We start from the raw sequence: 13,172 nt of genomic DNA on the forward strand, positions 1-13,172 counted from the left end.
TTGCAAAAGGCCAATTGTCCCAAGAACGTGAGAGAAATAGCATATACATCCCTGGTACGGCCAAAACTAGAATACGCAAGTGCGGCTTGGGAACCGTTTTTGAAAGAAAGATATCAGTGCACTGGAAAGGGTTGAACGCAAAGCATCACGGTTCTGTTCACAGAATTACAATAGACATAGGAGTGTTACAGACATGATTAATGACTTGGGGTGGGATACGCTGGAAATGAGTTGTTGTTATTTTCCCGAAATTTGGAGCGTCTACTTCTATATATGGGCAAGTAGCTTTGAGTTATTTTTGCACTCGACAGAAAAATTAGGACAATTTTGTCACGGAAATAAAAAACACTGATGGCATGTATTAAAACCAGGAACACCGGAACACCGGAACACCGGAACACTCTGTAAGTAACCCAAAACCCTCCATTTGGCTAACCCTAGGCCTAGCTAGGGCTTAAGTTGGTTTTTAGCCCTAGGGTTAGCCAAATTGAGGGGTTTAGGTTACTTCCAGGGTGTTCCTGGTTTTAGTACACGCCCCTGCAACCAGCACATATGTCGAAGAATGCATGTAATTAGATGAAAGCCCAATTTTTATATCCAACACAAAGTGTCCCCTTAAGTCTAGGCATTTGCTACCTATTTCTAACAACTAGTAGTAATCTCGGATTATTGATGTGAGTTCGACAGTCGCTTTGGAAGCAAAGGAAAAGCGTAGGGAAGAAACTATCTTATAGGATCGAAGTTTGAGGATACGAGCTTGTACTTCTTGAGGTGGTTTCAATAAGCGGCGAGTACTATGACTTAATGTGACAGGATTGAAATACTTCGCTTTTGGCTAAACTCTGTTCTGCTTTCCCGACAAAAGGTCACGAAGTCAATCCCTATCGGGCGAGGTTAGTATCTGGATTAAAAACCACCGAGATATACGATTCGTATACACCATATACATGGACAACATCGTAATGGCTTTTTTTTTTCTTTTATTCGGAATATTCATATTTAACAGAATCCTGACCATTCATCACTTTAGGAGGCATAAATTTATATTTGGACATTGCTGGTAACCAGTCAACATTTCATTTCAACAGAATTAATCAAATCCACGCCTTCAACAGAGCAAGCAATCAGGAAAGAGCATGAAGTTCCGAAAGCCACTTTAACAGAAGGCAAGAATATCGTAAGTGCATTGTACGAACTGTGCCAGGCCTACCGTCTTCCGGTGCCCGAAGTGCTGGAAGTTCGGCCAGACGAGAATCCAGATCCTTCCCTTTTCTACTTTGCCATCAAAGTCGGCGATGAACAATTTAACTGTGGTGCAGGGAAATCAAAGAAAGCTGCCAAAGAAGCTGCGGCTCAACACGCCATGGCGTCGCTTTCGAAACTCAATGGAGCACTGCAGTACAAAACAGGCGCTTCGTCGGAAGGGGACAAATTTGCGGCGCTTGTTTGGAATCACCTGTCAGCTCTCACGCGTGAAGCACCTGAAGGGTGGAGATTTGCAGGGTACAAGATAATTGCGGCTTTTATCATGCAGGATGGAGAAGATGATCCTGGGACAGTTGTCAGTCTGGGAACGGGAAATAAGTAAGTCTTAAGGCAACGTTGTGTTTGTTTAATCATTTTCAAAAAGCGAACCATTTTGCCAATTGATATATCACTTACTTCCTTTAGAACAAATCATGAATTACTGCGTTCTCAGACTGAATTCGCACGGAAAAAGTATCCCTGAAGTGATCGTTACTCTGCTCTGCCTGCGAACTGGCAACCTCAGACTCCTTTGAAATCGATTTTGCCGGTCAAGCGCGATAGAACAGCAATGAAGGCGAGAACATTACACCTCTTGCCTTCGTTTCCGGTTCCCATCGAAAATAAATGTAACTATTACTAAAATTGCTTTTATTGAATGTCAGCACATTCAAATAACAATCGGGAGCTTAAGCACGCGCGTTTTTGAGACGCGGACGGTAACCGGAAGAGAACATTTCGCGTTCCAGGACAGTGGTGTCTCCCAGATTTTTATACTAATCATCTCTAATGGAGAAAAGATACTTAGCAATGCAAATGTGGCAGTGTGAAGACAAGTTAAAAATGAAAACAGCTCACTTCCGGTTGCCGTCCGCGTCTCAAACACGCGCATGCTTAAGCTCGCTATTGATTCATGCCAACGCTTGAAGTCGCAAGGGAAATGTTCGATTCTCATCACCTTTAACCTCCCTTAGCGCTTTTACCCGCGTCCTTGTGACTCTTAGTCGGCTTCAGGTATCCGTGACATTTGCAACCAACCTTCACATTTTACACAAACAGCGGGAGCCAACGTAAACGCCACCAGGCGTCTTGTTATGAACGAGAAACGTCATTGATCATCGTTGATCTTAATCCCAGTAGATCCCGACTTAGCGTGCGTACAAGTCAATACAATGCAATACAATACATACTTAATTGACCGCTCCCCATTGGGGCTTTACAGGGCCAATGAAACACAGCTAACGAAACCGCGGAACAGAACAACAACAACTGTTAAGAATCCCAACTGGCCGGAGGCAAACCAGTTGGCTATTTACAAGTGCAGCTGAGAAGTGGAACCAGGGACTACCAGGAACAAATTCAACGAGTGGTCAGAGCGGGTCTTGAACCCGGAATCTCCGGATCTCAAGGCTAGCGCCCTAACCACTGGGCCAATTGGTTTTCCTTTTACCTCTGTTTCAGTGAGTCTATGGCAGGCGCGAGATTTTTAAGTTAATCACCAATCCTTGAAATGCCAAACCCTAGACAGTTTTATAATTACTTGTGACATATGACTTTTCATTTGTCCCCGGTTCATCTTAGGTGTATCAGCGGAGACAAACTCCGCGTGGATGGCACAACAGTCAATGACTCGCACGCAGAGGTCATCGCTCGTCGGAGCTTGGTGAGGTTCTTTCACTATCAGCTGGCGATCTTGCTGAATGGCAAAACAGATGCGAAGAGTATCTTTGTGCAGAAAGAGCGCCAAGGAAAGATCCAGCTCCGTGATGGAGTCAAGATTCACTTTTACGTGAGTACAGCACCTTGTGGTGATGCAGCCATCTTTGTCAACGAATCCCTGACCAGGTAACTGTGTTGCTGTACTTGCTATGGAATCGTCATTCGAAGGGACCCTTAGAGGGGTTTTTAATTGAGTGTCGAAAGTAATTAGCAAATTGCATTGGTTTTGCATTACTTCACTCAGTGATTGGTTCAAAGTTCTCGCGCCATTTTGTCAACCAATCAGATGTGAAACCAAAACCAACCGTGGCTCGCGCGTGCACATTTTCCCGCGCTTTTTGTCGGCTACGTGTAATTACTTCGAGTTTTGATTGGTTTACTGGATTGTCTCCTTTTTGATTGGCCAAAGTAATTACTTTGGTTTTTGTTTTATGACACTCGATTAAAACTCGCTCTAACACACGACTGCCAATTCTATTTTAGGTCTATTTAGGTAAGACTTAAAATCAGTCGAATAGTGGAGAGATATAGTATCGCCGCATCGTTTAATAGGATAGCCCATTTCCGGATTAAAAGGATTAGAAATTTTGTTGAAATTATAGATTGCGTTAAGTGCTATCAAAGCTGATTGAGTTATTCACTGGGTAGTGTTTATCTATCGTATAGCAATATCCATCGATTTGAGGCTGGTCTCTTTTGTACCTGTTATATTTGGCGTCCTCAAACGCCCCCACCCCACTTTCCCCCGGGAATTGATGAGAGGAGCATTTTCGTGACGGTTGAAATAATGGCTTTGTAGAGGACTTGGGAAGTGGAAAAGTAAAGTAAAAGCGCATTACAAAAAAAAAAACAGCCCTTTCACAAGATTTTTAAGCATGTATACAAATAAACAGTGAATAAATGAATGAGTTTGATTTCCTCTCGGCAGTTGCGAAGCCAGTGAAACCAAAGCAGTTTTTGAATCTCGTCAACATGGACGTTTGAGGACTAAAGTAGAGAAAGGCGAAGGAACCATACCGCTGGATCCTCAAGACGGCATCTTAACCATAGATGGAATACGCTCGGGTCAAAGACTACGCACTGCTTCGTGCAGCGACAAAATTGCGAAATGGAACGTTCTTGGTTAGTTGCGGAAGTATATATTTCAAAAAACGTCTTTGTCGTAAAACAACTTACTCTTATCACTGGTGGAATGAGCCCAACATTACGTTAACGGGGAGCAGGGCTTGCGCAGTGGTGAGAGCACTTGTCCTTCACCATTGTGGCCTCGGATCGATTCCCGGATTCTACGCCACATGTGGGTTGAGTTTGTTGGTTCTCTACTCTGCTTCGAGAGGTTTTTGCCCGGGTACTCCGGTTTTCCCTTCTCCTCGAAACCAAAATTAGCAGGCGTAGCTCAGTTGGCTAATGCGCGGCTTTCGGAGCAAGGGGTCCCCAGTTCGATCCTCGGTGACTTCAACGTCTGTTTCGACTTTCCTCTGATCCGTGTAGCTATAGCTTTAAATATCTGTGAAACGGAGCACTGACAGAGGGGTCGGAGGGGGGTGAATGGCGCACCGACGTTAAATAAATTAACTTTACTTTTAACGTAATAAGCCCCTCGGATAACTTGCCATGTTGTCGTGAAACAGCAGCGAACTTTAGGTTGAAATGCGCGTTCTGAACGTTTTAAGGACGAATCTTTTTAGTGCGCATGCTAAGAACTGAAAACTCGTTCCCGCAGTCGCACTCAGATCATGCGCAGACAGAAGCAGATTGAAGGCCCTGGCGACGAGATTGCAGTCGCACTCCAAAATAAATTTCGTAAGTGACTCCTGACCTTAGAATACATATAAGCTTATCACTTGAAAACCTTATCAAAAACGTACTACTTGAATGTTCCAGATGCTTTTCTTGCGCTATTGTTGGACGGTCTGCATTCAGATGAAACTGAGTAATCCTCTTAATATCTTGTCTTTGTTCTGCAGGTGTCCAAGGCGCTCTGTTGAGTATTCTCATTGAGCCAGTCTACATCAGCTCTGTGATTCTCGGAAAGCTTTTCCACTCAGGCCATCTCAGCCGAGCAGTGAGCATGCGCGTTGAACTTGACAATGATAACAGTTTCTCCAAGCAGCTACCAGGCTCCTTTCATGTCAATCATCCTAAACTAGAGCCAGGCTCCCTGGTCAAGCAGGTAGGTTGGTGGTTACCTTGGACAAAGAGTTTGTCCCGTCTAAACGTAGATGAAAACTTAAAAAAATACTACTAATTGCGTTAAAAATAACCACATAGAATCACAAAAGTGTCCGCCAAAAAAACATTGTGAAATGCGCGGATTTGCTTTCTTGTCTTTTATTCATCTGGTGATTTATTGTTCCGACTAGTCAGTGCAAATCACTCATGGAAAATCGTTTTCTTTTGTACAGGAGCCATGCCGCGAAATTGAAACCAAGTGCAAAACAAACGTGCTGTCCTTGAACTGGTGCGCAGGCCAGGACACGTCAGTGGAAATATTTGACGCATGTCTTGGCACCTCGCCCAACAAATTGGCCAAACCACCACGCATCAGCCGACAGGCCTTGTACGCAAGTTTGAAAGAGGTATTGAGAGAGTTAGGTTACGGGTATGAAGCAATCACAAGCGCTAGCAGCATTCAACTGCTACAGCGATTTGAACATTCATGGCTGTTGTTAGTCCAAAAGTTACCGATTTACGACAAATGAGGGCATCTGTGCATTGTCGCAAAGGGCTTGTTCTTGCTCCTTGCTTGTAAACCAGCCTTAAAATGACAGTGAGTAAGCTTGTTCCGACGTTTCAAGTTAAGATTCTTGCTGATAGCGCGGCTAAAAGGATACAGGTTTTCACACCTGTTTAGCCTTTCCTTAACCTTGTTGAAAGTCTAATAAAATAAATAAATAACAGAAAGAACCTAAAGACGAAAGAGCGAGGTGATCGTCGCACTTCATTGGGAAATTTAGCCAATTGTTTTTTATAGACAAAGGCCATTAAATTCAGGCGGCTTCAACGATAATGCCAAAATAATGCCTGACCTGCAAAACGCCCTTATTCGCAGTCGGAGACTGAATTGCGAAGGGCGCGGCTCGACGAGGTCGGACCGAAGGAGCTGTGCTGCCGACTAGGCGCTCGGCCCCTGAACACGACCCTTGTATGACCTCGGAGCACAGCACCACAGCCAGATGGAATAGGCTGGGGAGTCGATTTTGAGGAGGGAGGAAAACCGGAGTACAAGGAGAAAAACCCTGTCCCGCACCGCTTCAAATTCATATATTTATTTTAAAAAGAACCTGAAAGGCTTTTTTGATTAATTTGTCTTGTTAATATCCGTTAACTGTCGTTATCTAACTTAATTTAAACATCAAGTGAAGCTATGATCCTCGTGGTTATTAACGCAATTTTTGCAGTTGCGTAGAGAAGCCTAAAAAACTCAGGACTAACGGGGTTTGAACCCTTGACATCGCGATACCGGTGCGACGCTCTAACCAACTGAGCTATGAAGCCAGTGACGTTCATAACTGCGAGGATCTTAGCTTCACTTGATTTCGCATCCGCAGTTCATATATGATCCATTTCATATATCATTTCATCGTTAATTTAAACATATCGAAAGTTCCCTCTACTGCTACAATAGGATGGTTTTAATACAGGAGAGAATGATTTCGATCCAATTTTTTGCATGAAAGTGTATGGGCGGTTTGCAGCCGATCTCTAGAGACAGATAACAATGCTGCAATGTACAATTGCTAGTGGACGAGCAAAAGGAGCCAATGAGAGATCTTTTGTTTTCGTCCAACCAACATGGCGGCGATGACGTAACCCGAAAACCATCTATTAGAAAGAAAACAAATTTTAATATCCATTATTTTCACTATCATATTTTCAAGGCGCCGCCCTCTGTGTGCCTCGTTTCGGTTGTCCCATTGCTGTGATACAAAGAGCATTTGTTTTGCAACAATAAGGCAACCTTGAACGCCGGTCACAATTATTCAAGATGGCTTTCGCTCATTAATTTTAATTTTGACTGTTTGTAATGAACAGGTTGTCAAGAGTAGCCAGAACCTGGGGCATCGTCAAATATTAGAGGCGCAAACCTACGGCAAAGCCAAGGAGCTTGCTGCAGATTACCAAAAAACCAAATCCATGCTGTACAAGCGCCTTCAAGACACTGGCTACGGCTCCTGGGAATTGATGCAGAAACCACCGGAAATGAACCAATTCGGTTAAGGGGCTGCAGTTTTAATTTGTTGGTCGTTTCGCTTTTAAACCAAGAAATCTTTTAACGGTATCCTTTGATTTGGTCTAAGACCTTAGCTTGAAGGATTGGCCTGCATAAATCGAAAGTTCAAGTGAACCTCAACTCCTACCAGAGAATGACTTTGAACCGGAGCTGGAAATGGTGTTTGCAATCCAATTTGTTGGAAATTTTCCAAGAATAAGTGTTTGTAGGAGAAAAAAAGGAATATTTCTTTCGCTTTCAAATTTCCTGGACGCCGCCATCTTGAATAGAGAATAGAGAGAACTAGCATCGCGATTACGGCAAACGCCTGGTTGTAATTTTCGTTTTTCCACAAATCAAAGAAACTTGATTTGTTTCGCTCGTTTCTGTCCTGTTGTCCACGGATGTCGAGTAACCTCACAGGAGAGAGAAACAAGTTGAAAAAAGAGAACTCCCGTGGTTTATGACGAGCAACAGCTTGCTGTGTACCGTTGTTTCACGAGAACGGGATGCTAGATCACCCAATTAGCTGTGACCAGTTATGGTTTCCTTAACATTCCTGACACAAAGTGCTGACCGTAATGAAAAGTGTAAAGCCTGGCTTTTACCAGCGACGCAGGCACAAGGGCATTCGCAAGTAGCTTATGCGAAGTCAAAACGAACTTCGACATAAGCATGAAAATGAACGACGGCCTCCGCCATTTTGTTCAAATGCTTAGACGCGGGGAATCTGGAACGAGTGCTTCAATTGGCCAGATACGGTCACACTGAAGCACAAGCGCAAAGATTAACGTTTTTCGTTATGCTTGCGTTTCCTTGCGTTTCGTGAAAACGGGACGTAACGCAAGCACAACGCAAGCTGTGATGTTTGTCCAATGAAAAAGACCCGTCCCAGATTCCGCTCGCAGCGCCGCGTTGTAAGAGAGAACATTGGAACTAGCGAATCTTTGTCTCTGCGTCTTGTGCTTGTGATTGCGTTATGGTTCGTTTTCACTTGACACGAATGCATTGTGCTTACCTTTATGCTTGGGCTCGCTAGTGATAACCAGACTTGAGGGACGCAAGCATTAACGGAAGCAACATCGAGACCGAATAACTTGTTGTTCATTATGTTAACGACGCAAGCATTTTCAAGAACAACGTACGCAGACGCGTTGGCTTGCCTTTAATTAATTGCTTTTCTAAAAAAGGTATTAATGATTTTAACACTACTGACTCTGCGTGCTTTTCGCTCATGCTTGCGTCGTATGTGTAAACCAGCCTAAGAAACAACGACAGCAAGTGCATCAACATCGCAAGAAAGAGAAGAATACTGTTGGTTAAATGGAGAAAAAAGTGGTGCAAAACGTGCGACGAGCAATCTTAATACATTTTTTTTGCCGTACTCAACAAAACAAAAATGAGAAAATACAAATTTAAGGTTTTGACGAGAACGTTTGCGTCTGACAGTGGTGTGTTTCTTTTCTGGCTTACGTACCAATCCAGTTATAGGATTCTCAGCTCATATTGTACAACATGAACAAGATGAGAATTTGCAAAAATATTTCGGCAGTGCAAAGTTAGATTTTAATGTAACGACGTTTCGTTGGAGGAGTGTTCGTCGTTTCCTAAAATTGGCAACCGAAGCACGTCGTAATTATTCAAGATGGTGGCGCCTGGGAAATTTAATAACAAAATGAGCGACTCTGAATTTATCTTGTTTTGGTAAGAACGCCTTATTTGACAAATTTTCAAACTAATATGGTTGTAAACATTGTTTTAAAGAATTTTGTTTGGTCAAGTTGAGGTTTTCTTTTTAAAGTTACACATCTCTTAGAGTCGACCTTGACGCAACTGAGGAATGGCGTCTCGTCTGCAGTGTCGAAGAGTTCCTTCAAGCCTCTCGTCATTTCCTGTAGCGTTTTAATCAACTGCATCTGTGGAATGTTGTAGTTTAGTAGTTTTATAGTATTCTCATGTAAGAACGAAACGACGTCCCAAGCAAGCACTTAGGTTTTTATTCACGTTTTCTCATGCAAGGTGTCGTTTATGATCGAAATGTTTTAAACTGAAATTCTCGGTTAAACTTCCTCAATTGTCCGCTTCTCAGTATATTGCCCCATCGTTGATGTAAAAATAGGTACACGTGGGGCCCGTTTCTCGAAAGTCCCGAAACTTTACGGGACATTTTTGGGTTTCACAATCCTTTTGCATCTTAAGAACGGAGAGGATTTAAGTCGTCAAACTTCACAGTACGTGTTCTTTTTGTTACCTTAAAGGCATTTTAAAAGACCGGCTTTCCAAAACAAGCGGTTAGTAGTTTTACAAATGGCTTTTCAGCCCCGAAGCGTTTTCGGGACTTCCGAGAAACGGGCCCCAGGGGCCCATGAGTGGGAGCGAACCACTCCCACACTGCATTTTTTCAGACCCATCTACTTTTAAACTTCCTTTTCCGCGAAAAGAAAGGCCGTTCCTGTCCGGTGACGCAATGACGCTAGTTAGTTTCTTGTGATTGGTGGTCGGGCTCCCTCTGGAGTCTCATTCGCGGGAAATTCAGTTTAAAAATAAATCACGTGATCAGTAATCAGTTTTCACTCACGTGATCAGTAACCTTTAGTCTCCATGGCTGACCTTCTTTTTACTTGTCCACGTCACGGCCGCCATGTTTGTGCCCCTAAACAAAGAAACGGCGACCATATTTTTGTCCCCACCCAATCCTTCGGGAATTGAACTCTACTATTATGCAAACGTAACTGATTAGAGTGTAATGTGAATAGACCAATTTCGATATATTAAAATTCAGTCCTAAACAAAAGACATCATCTCGAGGCTCTGGGGAATAAATATAAGGATTTGTATGAGTTTATTCCCCAGAGCCTCGAGATGATGCCTTTTGTTTTGGACTGAATTTTAATATATCGAAATTGGTCTATTGCTAAGTATCTACCCCGTATGAACCATGTGAGCGTTAGCTCTACTGATGGAAATGGGCCCACACAAGGACAGAGAAAAACTCTGACCAGGGTGGGAATTGAACCCACAACCTTCGTGTTAGATCACGGCTGCTCTACCGACTGAGCTACTAGGTCAGACGGGAGCAGGCCGTGGGAACTGACGCTGTTAAAGTCACGGCAATGAATATGTACAAGTACAAGGAGGGATTACGTTTTTTCAAACGTTTCCATATAAGTGCTACACGGCCAACGTTTGAAAAAACTTAACCTCTCCTATTATGCAAACGTTTTCTTTTGTTTTCTTTGAAAAACATGACTGCCGATCACGTGCGTGAAAACCAACAATTGGGACGACTACCCTAGCAAGCCGTTAAGGTCTTTGTGGAGGTGGCTAGAGAAACACAGATCCTGTTTTAGCGGATGATGGCGTAATTTAATACCACGACCCAGAATGATCAGAGTGGCATCTATTGGTCGGCAAATTTAACCAATCGTTTCTTTGCTCTCAGGAGAGCATGGACTGCTAGAAGACCCTTCTGAGTCAGTCAAACCACCCTCTTTAGTCAGTCACGCAACCGAGCCGAGGGGAGGATGGTGCCTACATATCGCTCTATCGCCATTCTCCTCTCGGCTTGGTTGCGTGACTGACATAAGCAGGCGGTTCGACCGACTCAGAAGATAGAGCAATTTTGACAAGGCATTCTGGTCTGGGTAGGAAATTACCTCAGTCCATAGTGCGTATCGCGTATTAAGATAATAAAATTAGCCACTGTCATAGGAACCTCGATTTAACGAAGTGCGTGGGCGACAGTGATTATAATCCATGGAATAATCTATCAAACTCTTCTAACTGCGCTAAGTTCATGTGATGAACTCGGCACTATAGAGGAATAAAGCAGAATTTAAAGGAAAATAATAATAATAATTATGATATCGATAATAATTATAGTGATGATGATGTTTACTTTAATTTCTTTAGTTTTATTTAAGTCACGAAGCCGAACGAAATTGTTCTACTAATTTGAGAAAACTGTTAAATCAAGTCAAAACCAGCTGTAAAATGAAGTGTGTTAGTGCGGCTTAACTAGTTTGTAGCACGAGAGTTTTTAATGGAGGTATATCTATGATAAAATTCAATGCTCAGTATTTGAAATAAAATAGTGCTATACAGGTAAATAGTCCCGTGAGAAGACATGTAGTTACTAGTAAAATACTACACCCAGAAAGATTGGAGAAACTAAAAGGGAATCGAGAAACATTGGCTTCGAGACTGACATGAAGTTTGCTTCAACTTCTTTTTCACAACTCGTTAAAGCGTGTACTCTAAGCGTCTGTCAGCTTTTCACGACAAACGTTCGCGAAAGTTAAATTCTTGTCCGGCGGGGTTAGTATCTGGATAGGAGACCTTAAGATATATATATGTGTACTTTAACGCTCAAAAATGCGGACTAAGCAAGGTAAAGATTTTGTTGGCCTGCCTTATGCAAAACAAATATTGATGTAAAAGTAAATACATATTGATACACAATTTTTAGGAAGGGCAGAAGGAAGTTTTTAGGAAGTGTCGATTGAGAATAAAAAAATTACCATCAGCAACAAAATTTGCGACAAGGAAGCAACATAAATTTTGTGCCGCGAATATGAAAAGTTACCATCAGCGAAAAACATTTTGGGAGATTTTTGCTTCGTTCAATTTTTCTATTGTACTTTTGGCTGTAAAGTAAATCGCAAAATCGAAAGTTACATCGATTTCAGCGGCCGCTTGTGATCAAGTTAACTTGCGTGTTACCAACAACTCAAGAAACAAAGGATACATCTGTGACAAAGTGACGGCAATACACTGGGTTTTTGTTTTGTTACTTTCAATTGGTTTTTTTTTCTTACAAGTGTTACAAGAAATTACAAGAATTATTTGAATGCAACACAAAGATCACAATCGTCTAACTCTTGAGGTAAATGACCATTGTTTCTGCTAAGTCAAAAATCCACTCTCCTAGACAAAGTTATTTATCTCAAGGTAAATGCATCATTTTGGAAGTTAGAAGCTGCTTTATTATTCATCAGCGACACAAATTCATGCCGATTTTGGTTCTCATTTGTTGATATTCAAGCACACTTCCAACAGACCTGTTTATTTTCGTGATTTATGCACGCACTGTTGACGTTTGCGTGTAAATATCTTTTTGAGTGTTTGGTATCGGGATTTTCCATACAAATCTTTATAATTTTTTTACCCTTCGAGCCTGGTCTGCCTGTGGTGAAGCGGAAAGAAGCGGTTCCTTTAGAGTAGAAACTTCGAGTACAAATCCAATCCACAGATATGGCCTTTTTATTTTTCCTTATTTTCTCTGCTACCACAAGTCCCGGGATACAGTGTCCTAAATCAACAATAATAGTACATTCAACGGAAATTAGGAATTAACGAAAATCTTTCATTTAGAGAAGACTTGCCAACTGGTTGTCGTGCTCAGTCTTTGAGGGCTAAGTGGGCCAGCTTGAGTCTGGGGAGGAGAATAAGCTCAATCTCCCAGTTCCTTGCTAGTTAAGAAAAATTGTTAATTGTTCGTATTTGCTCTCCGTTGCATGGCAACCAAAGATTAGCTGCTAGACAATTCGTATTGAATGTCACTCTTTGTCAGTGCAGCTGGCTTAGTTTCCTTATTTTAATTAGTTTGTACATTGTACTATCTCGCGTACTTGATTGTTGATAAGAACGAAGTAAGTGATGACTGTTTTCAATGGACTGTTTTTAGAGAATTATTGAACGAACTTGCTTAGCAAACTTACCACCTTAACTTTTCAACTTTATCTGTGGTGTACTCAGTTTTCGGCGTCTTAAACTTATTTCCTTTTTTTCTTTTCTTGTTTTAAGTAAACTAAGGAGAGTTTTTTGGCAACAATACAGCGTTAAGGGGACTTTTGTTCGACACATCCCTGGTTGCAAAAGAGCGTGCCTTGGATCACATCTTGAGACCGAAACTCTTTGGGGAGCTTACGTTCTTCGATCTAGGATGAAGCGGGGTTTTAGTGAAATCTGTCTGCGTCTGAAGCAGCCTGAAAAA

General features: G+C 42.2%; 1 protein-coding gene across 1 annotated transcript in view; it reads left to right on the forward strand.

Moving 5' to 3' along the window:
- The window catches only part of LOC137972195 (double-stranded RNA-specific editase Adar-like), a 24,208-nt gene extending 15,623 nt beyond the window's left edge, over positions 1-8,585 (forward strand). Inside the window, exons 7-12 of the mRNA XM_068819049.1 lie at positions 1,089-1,584; positions 2,827-3,090; positions 3,893-4,086; positions 4,932-5,137; positions 5,370-5,543; positions 7,000-8,585. Of these exons, the coding sequence (XP_068675150.1) occupies positions 1,089-1,584; positions 2,827-3,090; positions 3,893-4,086; positions 4,932-5,137; positions 5,370-5,543; positions 7,000-7,185 (1,520 nt within the window). The 3' untranslated portion in view covers positions 7,186-8,585. The remainder of the gene's footprint in view (positions 1-1,088; positions 1,585-2,826; positions 3,091-3,892; positions 4,087-4,931; positions 5,138-5,369; positions 5,544-6,999) is intronic.
- Positions 8,586-13,172: the final 4,587 nt, after the last annotated feature.

Source organism: Montipora foliosa, chromosome 9, assembly GCF_036669935.1.
Source record: "Montipora foliosa isolate CH-2021 chromosome 9, ASM3666993v2, whole genome shotgun sequence".
In the NCBI taxonomy this organism is placed as follows: Eukaryota; Metazoa; Cnidaria; class Anthozoa; order Scleractinia; family Acroporidae; genus Montipora; species Montipora foliosa.